The 10,482-nt window shown below is 44.6% G+C and overlaps 1 protein-coding gene across 15 annotated transcripts in view; it reads right to left on the bottom strand.

Annotated features, from left to right (window-relative positions):
- Window positions 1–1,226: 1,226 nt before the first annotated feature.
- Window positions 1,227–10,482, bottom strand: part of LOC111847663 (adhesion G protein-coupled receptor L2-like) — a 169,151-nt gene continuing 159,895 nt past the window's right edge. For 7 of the 15 annotated variants that reach the window (XM_072704389.1, XM_072704390.1, XM_072704386.1 and 4 more), the window contains 5 exons: window positions 8,235–8,403; window positions 7,910–8,038; window positions 6,967–7,063; window positions 5,966–6,094; window positions 1,227–3,174 (listed from right to left, as the gene is read on the bottom strand). In XM_072704389.1, coding sequence (XP_072560490.1) covers window positions 2,417–3,174; window positions 5,966–6,094; window positions 6,967–7,063; window positions 7,910–8,038; window positions 8,235–8,403 — 1,282 coding nt within the window. In that variant the 3' untranslated portion in view covers window positions 1,227–2,416. Of the gene's footprint in view, window positions 3,217–3,407; window positions 3,551–3,870; window positions 3,919–5,965; window positions 6,095–6,966; window positions 7,064–7,909; window positions 8,039–8,234; window positions 8,404–10,482 lie in introns of all 15 variants that reach the window. The other 8 variants (XM_072704392.1, XM_023819065.2, XM_072704393.1 and 5 more) reach the window with 5 other exon arrangements.

Raw genomic sequence — 10,482 nt, 5'->3', positions numbered from 1 at the left:
TATAAACGCGATTTAGCCAGACTATACAGGTATATGTGTCCTATTCAACGATTGCATGAAAGTGATTTACAGTTGGTCCGATTACATAGAATAATGACTGTCATACGATGTTCCCTTTCCCAGTTCGGTAAATTCCCATTCAACATCTGACAATCTCCCCTCTGCAAAGGCAGGGGAGCCACGGTCAGTTGATATAAACAAACAACCCCCCCTCCCCCCCCCACCAGAGGGGACAATTCGTTCGGCTGAAACATCAAAAGATGTCGCTCCTTTCAAACATGCCGCAAAATGAAAGAACGCTTTTCCAGCACGGTTCGAGACGTTTTTTTTTTTTCCTTACGATTAAGCTGCCCGACTCTCAGCATCAGGCTGTTTTCACGTCTTTGCCCTCGTGATTTAAGACCGGCTTCCAGGGGAATTCCGGCTCATTCCATGTGGCTTGCCCCTCAAACCCACGCTCTCCCAGGGTCGACAAAAAGAAGCAGAACAGAGATGCAAATATTCTTTTAATTACGGCTATGACAGATAGAGGGTCTCCCGCATGGTGCCCGTCACAGGCAGGGCTGCTGGTTCCCCGTGACAGCCGTGTCCTGCCAGGAGACGGCAGAGGCTGATGATGGCGCGGTTTCCATGGCGGGTCCCTCAGCGGGAGGGCTGTCTCCCGTCATGCTATCAGGGGGCACAAGACACAGCCCCGCGATCTGAATACGCCCCATCCAGAGTGGGCCGAAGGCGAGGCTTTGCCATGACAGCGATCTCTCCAAGTCCCTGAGCAAACTGCTGTATGGTCAAGGGCTATTACAGGACCTGCCCTTAAGGATTATTATTATGACACGCTAAAAATACGCAGGGGAGCAGCCTTTGGGACTTGATGCGACGTAAACAAAGGATTGGGAAAGCTAGTTGCAAAGTAAGCAGGTGACAGTACCATTTGGTGCAGCGTCAGTAAATAAAGGAATCGCTCTGTGGTTCGGACAGAACAGACCACTGTGCAAAAAATGGCTCCAGCGCAATTTTTAGAGACTTAACCTAGTGGGAGTAACTGGTGAAATTGTTAAAATCAGCTAAACTTTGAGGCCCGTGCCCGAAACAGCCCTCGCTTACTGCACCACCGTGCTGAGATTTTCATAATTATGTATTTTCCTTATTATAACTATACCCTCACCCCCACCCCCCCCCTGCCGTATAGAATTTAAGGAAGACAGATAATAACAAGAACAAGAACATGAAAAAAAGAACCTCACATTTATTTAATATTAAACAATGTTGAATTTACATCATTTTCTAGTAATGGGCTCTTTAATTATACAAAAGAATAAAGTAAACATACAGTGCCGAAACAAGCCCCGCCTCCTTTCCCAACCTTCAAAGTCTATAAATAATTGCCGAACCCATGCAGCTGGATAAAAATCAAACGGATGTCAGTAACTGGCATTAAGTGCCTCGGTTTACATTTCTTCTATCAAGTACTTGTGGTAAAATAAATTACACAATTATCCAAGTGTGGAAGGCATGGTCTGTCAGATGAAAAGAGCTGCTTCCTTTCCATTAAACCATCATACAGTATGTACATTTTTTGGCAATGTGAAATACAAATATTTTTCTTTTTTTTTTGTTTTTGTTTCTTTTCTGGACAAAATTCATAATTTATGTGAGCGCAAAACACTGTTTCACAAGCGGGGAGATGGGTAATAAATGGCCTATACCTCTCTGCGGCATCTTTAATATATATTTCGTCAAACGTACTACAGTTACTGAATTGTAAGAAGAATAAAACACATTCTATAACATATGTGCAACCTTTACACAATAGTTTCTTCAAATTTTAAAATTTCAATGAAAATTACATTTACGGTTGTCACAAATTTCGATTGTACACTAGCGATACAACAAAATATATTTTTTTCCATCAGCCGTTACTTTTGACAACATTGAGAAAATATAAGGCTTGTGGCTCGATTGCTAGTGGTCATCATTCTTCACCGCGACAGGACTCTGGCGCCAGCCTTCCGAATCCGGCGTTCCCGATCGCATAACGTTCACAGGAACAGGGATGTCGGGAAACTCCCTCAGCCGTACCCTCGGCCGGACCCTGGTCCCGGAGCTCGACTCGTATTTAACACGAGACTTGACGTCACCACTGGCGTTTCCATACATTCTACGCGGAGGCCGGCAGCCATGGATACGCCAGTGCGTCTCTGTTGTGTCCTCGCTATGTTCAAACACGCGGTCAGATGGTCTTGGAAGAAGAAGGGAAAACGAATCACAAAACATCTATGGTCGGCATGGGAGATGGGGTCAACTCAACGAAATGGGAAGTCTCGCTCTATATACACGTCGTGCCTTCCAGGACTGGTGGGCCAGAGCGGATGTCAGATGTGAGGTCATTAGTGGAGATTCACTCATCTGTCAGTATTTAAAGACTCGTGACCAATTGCATTTGTCCTTCTTTAACCTCTCCTTCTGAGACGCAGCTTTCGTCGTTGATGGGGATGATGTACCCATTGCTATTACCACTGCTGATATGGTAATACACCTGAGGTTGTAGTTCGTCTCCTAGGTTGGGCATGCTCTTGTAATAAGCATCATCGTTCTCGCTCCCCTTGGCGGGGGAGACGTCGTCCTGTGTGTCAGGGCTGCCCTCAGGGTAGGGTGAGTCTCTGAGATTCGGGAGGCTGGCGTACAGGGAGTCTCTGTTCGGGGACTGGGGGACGTCCTCGGCCTTGGCCGGGAGCTGTGAGGCATAGGTGTCGGCACCCTCCGTCTTCACCGTTTTCTGCGGGTGGCATAGGAGCGAGTGAGTCCGCTGGGGGAGAAGCGGAGCCTCCAGCTCCTTGTGTAGCAGCTCCAGGCCGATCTTGTCCCCATGGACGAGGGACGAGCAGTCGTCGAGGATGCCGCCGGTGCCGTCGTCCCCGCCGGCACCCCCTATGGCCAGTTTGGGCGGGGTACTCTCTACATTCTGACTCTTGCCACAAGACCTGAGGTTGTTGTGCACCAACTTGGAGATGATCATCTTCTCAAAGGCGGCGTCGTCCAGGCCCAGGCCGCACTCCACAGCCTGCACGCCGTTACCATAGTCACCGTTGCGAAGCGAGTAGCTGTTGTTGAAATTGCCATTCAGGGGCAGCGTGTCCATCGTGCTCGTGTCCCTGGTGTTGTTCATCGAATGTCCTGCGAGGGGGGCACACAAGGGAAGCCCCCGTTAGATTGCACCTATCAAACAAGTAACAAAATAGATTTAATACTGTTCAGGACATAAGAGGGCCTTTGATTTCCTAATCCACAATGTCAGAATATGTCTGAATGAAGTGGTCAAAGGCTCATAGAACCAAAACAAATCATTATAGCGTTAAAATGAGCTAACATGCTCAACAAATGATCACAGCTATAAAAACACAACCTACCAAAATGATCTCAAAGCTACCGGGACTTTCAGCTGCACTCTCTGGAGCTTCGACATGCTTTTGTTTTGGTGACACCCTGTACGTTTCACACACTCCTGGGTAGCATCTCTCTACCCCCGAATTCATCCTTTGCTCACGTTCTTCTAAAAGAAATGTGGGTATTTGTCCTAAACAGTATTAAAATGCACAAAGATCTGTTTATCAAATACTCCACAACACAGATACAAAAAAAAAGGAGAAAGATACACATGAGGCACAAACTCGCAAGCTAGCATGGTTACGAGACTGAAATGAAAAAAACCTTCTGGAGAGGAGGTGGCGGTGAAGCAGGAAAGAACCGAAAAGTGGGAAGATATCAATGGTGATGGCAAAGAGAGCGATGTTTAACACGGACAGGCATCTCTCTCACGACAGGGGTCCACAAGGCGGCTGACAGCAAGACAGAGCAGGTGGGATGACTCACTTTGTACCAGTCACATCATGTCTGCCTGCCCTGGCTACCTACGGGTAGCTGATGTACAAAAAAAAGTGCAGCGATTTATTATAACGCGATGGATCATTGCCAAAAGGACAAGCAAATCTCAACATCTCCGTGGCGACAGTGAGCATTTGGGGCGCCGCGGAGGCCACGGGGGAGCAGCACAAACGGCCACGGCCCCACCCCCCGTGGCGGCCGCGACCTGGGACGACCGGTCGGGTTTCTGCGAGCATGCGTCATGAAAACTGGAAGCAGTGAAATTTTTAACATGATCGGGGGAGGGGGGGGTGGGGGAGGGGGGTGAAGAGGAGGGCAGATGAGCGAAGGAGTATCAGAGGTCTGACTCAGTCTGACGAAAAGAGAGCGATAAGTGAAATTCCTGCAAGAGATATGGGGCAGTGATAAAGTAACACGTATGGGGGCATTCTGTGCTCGAATATAGGGGCAGTTTATGTCGATATGCCGTTGTTTCCGATAAGGGATTTTAATCTCTATTGTCAGAAGACAAACTTGCTTCACAAAAGAAAGACAGACATGACAATATGAGGCGAAATGAATGGGAGCAGATTTCAAAAGAATAAATGATAAAAAAGACCCAACAATCGGTGCTGTGTGGGATGACGGCATTTTGTTTACAGTTTCCTGTAAAATCATCTTTATCTACAAAGGGGGGGGGGGGGAGGGGGAGCAAACACGCTGAAACTGAAGCTGCTGGTATGAGATTCACTCCTTGCCTCCAATTCTGTGGAGTTCAATACATGGCATATTAAATATACATTAAAGCACTAAAATAATTTAGAAAAAGCTGTCTAAACAGTCCCATATCTTGCTGTTTTGCAGGTTAGTATTTTTTACCCTCTGACCAACAGTTTTCTTCAAAACTGCAAGCATACACTAAAGGATTTTTGTTTATTTGCGGATTATTCTAATCAGCGCCTATCGGCCCCGTCTTAACGTGTTTTGCTAAAATTTGAGACACGACATTCCAAAGTCATGTAGAAGTCGCTCTGATCACCAGAGTCTCAATAAAAAAGGCTATGCTTTCCTTTCCAAACATTGTTGCATGTTGGGTTCTGAAAACAGTGTAAAGTTCAATTTAAAATTTGTGAAAACATGAAATAGTAACATTCTGTCATGTAGGAAAACAATTATTCTGGATTTCACCATGCAGGATTTAATCGATTTTTATTTAAATAGACAATTTTGCACAAACAATTTTAACTTAAAATCAGTTACATTTAATAGAAACATTCTGTTACATAGAAAATTAATTTGTATTTCATCATGAAGGATTTAATCTATTTTTATATAAATGGACAAGATGGAAATTTTGAACAAGAAACCAGTGATTCTGATGGCTGCGTATAGGCTTGCTTCCACACTGACTTCACCTCTCTCCATAAGTATTTTTCCAAAATAGTCTTCCAAAATACACAGAAGTCAGGTGAATTAACAGAAAGACTAAAAATAAATACTCAGGAACCTCCCGGATGGCTGACACTGATTTTGTGTGTATTTAACTTTTACGTCGTGCATAACGGTAAAACTTAGCCGTACAACTTATCTTCTCAGCGGCTCATTTTAAAACAAACCGACTCTATTAAAAATGCATTAAGTTTTGTTTGTGCTGGGATGTTGCTGTGGAAATGCCCCACGGAGCAAATAATGTCTGTCATTTATAATCTTTAGCATAAAAAGAAAACACGTTCAGGAATCTCAATACCCATTAACTCGCAAATAATATAAAAACTCGAAAACTCTTCAGAGTCATCAAGAGGAAAAAGTTTGCACATTCCCCTAAGCTTTAGGAAACTACTTCCACAGATATTACATTCTCTGCTAACAACAATAATAATAATAATAATAATAATAATAATAATAATAAATGTTTGCACAATGTAACGAGTACCGATATCTCATGCCAATGGGTCCATAGTCCCTGGGGGTTAGTCATTTGACCCAAGGAAAGGTAAACATGGCGATGGGATGTGATCTATCTGCTGCTGATGCGATGATGGACTGGGGGAGATGATGAAGAGGATTAGGGAGAGCAAGGCTGTAAAGGGGTAGATATGCACACCTGAGGAGGCAAAGCCGGCAGCCGGGGGGGTGTTACACACAGCCGTTTCAGCGAGCAGGGTGTTATACGGGTTGTTAGTGCCGTGGGGCCGCAGAAGGGGGTTAGTTAGTAGGTAATTGCTGGTCATCCCTGGAACAGTGGTACAGACAGAGAATTTTCACATCATCTGCAGTGGGCTCACATCACAGACCTTCTAGCGCATTAAATACAACCGACATCTCTGACCGGGGCCCGTCGATTTCAATCGGGTTCCGGCCAGTGCGACCCGACAGTATGCGAGCCGTTTAAGACGTGCAATTACGCGTGGATAAACACACGTGAGGCTGCCGAAGGGGAACACGGAGCCACATCCACCCTGTAACTCGGGACTCGAAGAAGGTCTGTGGCTACCTCTCCCAGTTGTGCCTTGTGGCCAAATGTATAGGATTCATAATTGCCTTCCACAAAGAAGACCCTCATTACTGCCTGATCACAAGGATCAGTTCTCCGCTGGTTCCAGTCATATTGGATCTCATTGTTTGGAATAAAATCTAAATATATCCATTTTAGGATATCAAAGCCAGAGGAGAAAGGGAGCGCTCCCTAAAGTCCTGTCCACACGCTTACAGTTTGAGTGCATTCTGGTATTAAGTGAGCAGTTTTTGTTTAACACCCCTACAAATGGGTCCTGTCAGCATTCTGTCATCCTCCCGCCAATCAAAGTGTATTTAATTTCATATAATGTTATTAAAATGGACTCTGCCTTGGGTTACCCAGTGTTTCCTAAAGGGCTGACCAATTAAATGAAATAAATATATTTTTTCCCCATTATTTTGACATAACTCCTTTGTCTTACTAGATCTCAAAATGTGAGATTCTTTTTAACAACATAATTATGGTTGAATTTCTACATCATCACAACATTATAATGTTTATTATTATTATTATTATTATTATTATTATTATTATTATTCAGCTGCAATCAAGTAATATTTCAGTCAGAAATAAAATAAAGAGTTTACCTTGGTTGAGAGTTGAGCTGCTGTTGATGTCACCTGACATGAACGAGGATTCTGATTGCTTCCTGACGGTGTCATTCCACATCCTCCTGATACGGCTCTGGCCAACAAGAGCAGAGAGAAGGCATTGGGTCTTCCCCGTTTTGACATTTCGGTGCCCATGCATCATTATGTATGGAGGCAGCTCTGGATGCCACATCTACTCATGCTTAGGGTGGTCACCTAATCCCAGTCGGGAGGGACACTATGAGCCACAACAGGGTTTGTAAACTACCATTTCAACCATATCAATTAAAAGGACCCAGATTTCACGTAGGCATTGCATTCTTGCTGCATGCTGACTGGTCAGTCTCCTATAATCATGCATGTGTCACTAATGTTACTGTGAAACAACTTTCAATCAAGGAAGCAAACCAGTCAAAGCATGAAATGAACCAACCAATTTAGCCAAGCACAGGAGCATTTCAAATTTAAAGTAGTTTGTAAAACCCGTGTCCCTCCTGACCTGGATTATGTGGTCACCCTACTCGTGCCTCAGCTTGCCGGCCTTTGAGACCCCACAGGATGGAGAGTGGGAACCCGTAGCAGAAATGTCACCATAACACAGACAGGGCTTTGTAATTAACTGTAAGTCTGACTGGTGCGATCCAGCTTAAGTGAGCTAAATGTTTGTAGACTCAAGTATTCTGTTACATCTTGGTGAAACACACCGTGCACAACATGGATTCTATCTCCTGCATCATAGAAAAATGCCGGCAAATAACCCTAATAGTCCAGGATCAGCCTATCAGCTCACCCCTCCTTTATCTAACTTAATGGCGGTATCACTGAGCAAATGGCGATACCACAGACCATAGGCAATAGCGCGGAGCAGACAGGACGCGCACTGCAGACACGAGACGTGGCTAGCCGTCTCCGTGCAGGACTCGTCGTTTGATCCAGTTACCTGCGTCGCAGAGGAGTAACGCGTGCTGGCCCTCGTGGTGGACGTCTTCGCCGAGCTGTGCGAGCTCTCGGCCGGCAGGCCCCCACAGCAGTACGACTGACGCAGACACTTGCTGTACTCCTTACGCACCTGCACAGGCAGACAATCTGGGTTACCGTGGCATGAGGTTAACCGTGGCTTATGCTACGCACTGAAAACAAGTCGACGGAAAACATCGGCGCGCTCAGGAAACAATTGCTAACATGTATTTAATTCTGTTGCTTTTCACCCTCCGTAAAACCAAAACAACCCTTGGAAGCACCAGTGAGGTCCATCTCCTACTCACCTTCTTCTGGAGAAGACAGTGGAAGATGAAGATGAACATTCCTTGTAAAGTGTTGAATATCGTGAAGAGATACGCCATGACGATGGAAGACTCATTCATGAAGAAGAGACCAAAGGACCAGGTCAATCCCAGCAGGCAAAGCAAAGCGAAGGCCCCCAGCACCCAGGATCTGAAGACGAGAGACAAACGAATCCGTCACAAAACAGCCACATGTTCCAGGGCAGAGATGACTGACATGTCTAGGAAACCACTAAAAGTGCTAATTAGCTAATCCCTTAGCCACGCAACACGACGATGGCTCCGACTCGAACTGGGGGCCGACGGCAGGTCAGCCTGGGGACCCTGAGAAGTTACAAGACCTTTGCCGGCTATAAAGGACATTTTGTCTGTTTCTCTAAGTGACGAGGACAAGATGGAGCACGTAACTGCATGCAACGCCAAAATACAAACACACATATAGAAAGAACAGGTGGACACAGATGCTAAACGAATTGCCTCTAATTAATTATTCCCACCAATCAAATGAAGTCCAAAGACATTCGAGGTGCCCAGTGGATGTCACTGTATGCAGGGATCGAAATGAAATGAGGGAATAATGTTGAAAGATGAGGATTAAAACGAAAGAGTGAAAAACTCAGTCCCTCGGTAATGTTCTAACTTGATAAATGACTTATTATCTACATAGCGAGAAAGCAGGAGAAGCAGGAGAGGAAACACAAATTAGATAAAGAAGAACAAATGGTACGTTAGACGTTGGGATAAAATGAAAAACAATGTCGGAAAATGAGTAATGAACGTAATTAAGATTCCAAAGCAAATCAAATGGAACTTATAATTTCCCATCGATTTAATGACACGAATAATTTTTGCTCATTAATTTAATTACAGATCTGTTTAATGGTTAGGTTCTTTTCGAAAACTTTAGTGTGAGGGGTGAGTAAAATTCAGTCACGCTTGTAGAACAGAAAATTAAATTATTCTGGGATTCCCAAACAAAAAGATGTCACATTGATACAAGGCAGCGCTTACCCGGGCAAATCTGCATTATAGTAGCCGTCACAAACACGGTAATTACTGGTGCGGGTGAAAAAACAAAAAGGCAGAAGGGAGGGAGGAAGGGAGGGAAGGAGGGAGAAAGATGCTGGAGATTAGCCCCCGCCTGTGTCCACAGCATGCAACTTGTTACACCCCCCAAACCCCCCCCCCCTCACCACAACCAGGGAGTTTAAGACCTCGACGCTTGAGTAAATCCCACCGATAGCTTCCGCTTTTAAATCACCACCAAGCAGGACAGTTACTCGGAGTACAGCAGATGGTTCTCATCCCTAGTGGGAGGGGGGCGGCACACCCATTCAGGGTAACCGGGGGGGGGGAAACGCGCCCCCTCTGACTCTTTCGAGACAGTGCGGGAAATTGCATGTTTAAATGAATAGCTCATTTATTCCAAATTGCTCGTTCTCTTGTTTGTTTGTTTTCGTTGTCCGTAACGAGTAAGGAAGATGTCTTCGCCGTCCCTAAAAGGGATTGGGTGTCACTTAGTGCCAGCTCCACCAATAAACACCCCCGTCGCTCCCGGTTGTTTGCTACATTTCAGCAGATGGGCTCAAACTACTTTAAGAACTTTATTTTCAATATAAATAAAGCTGAGAGGCGGCTAAAAGCCTGATGGCACTGTTGGGTAGCTATGGCTGCGTGACTAATGAAGCACATAATCAGTAACAAATAGATTCAAAGGAAACAGTTTGAGTTTATCGATAATCAATAAGCATCAATGTTATTAGTGTGACTGATAAGCTTCTCAATGGTTATTACACCATTTTGTATTTAGCTAATGCAGCTGTATAATTAGCTTTGGCAATTGAGGCACAACCGTAAACGGTTATTTGACACCAGATGCCACTTGCCCATTAACTAATATGTGGATATAAGTTAAGGTACATTGTTCAAAAGTACAACAGCAAGTTCGTTCACGGAATGGCCTTTAATCCATTTGATCCACATGTCAATTGAAGAAACTCTGTGCTTTCTGCATTTAAAATGTCTCCTCGGATGGACTGTGTTTCGCTAATATAAACCTGTTCACTGCTAACTGAGAATTAATATTAATTGTGCATATATTTTTAAAGTGCAAGCACTATACAGACATGACATCATGATATAGAAATGGAGGTGATCACATAACACTGTAAACAGAGATTAAAACAGTAAAATGTGGATGTCCAAAGATATCGGTCTACTGTCCCTAATA

Source organism: Paramormyrops kingsleyae, chromosome 21 (genome assembly GCF_048594095.1).
Source record: "Paramormyrops kingsleyae isolate MSU_618 chromosome 21, PKINGS_0.4, whole genome shotgun sequence".
Taxonomy (NCBI): Eukaryota; Metazoa; Chordata; class Actinopteri; order Osteoglossiformes; family Mormyridae; genus Paramormyrops; species Paramormyrops kingsleyae.
The sequence above is the reverse complement of the archived record's forward strand: the minus strand, read 5'-3'. Positions and strand labels throughout refer to the sequence as shown.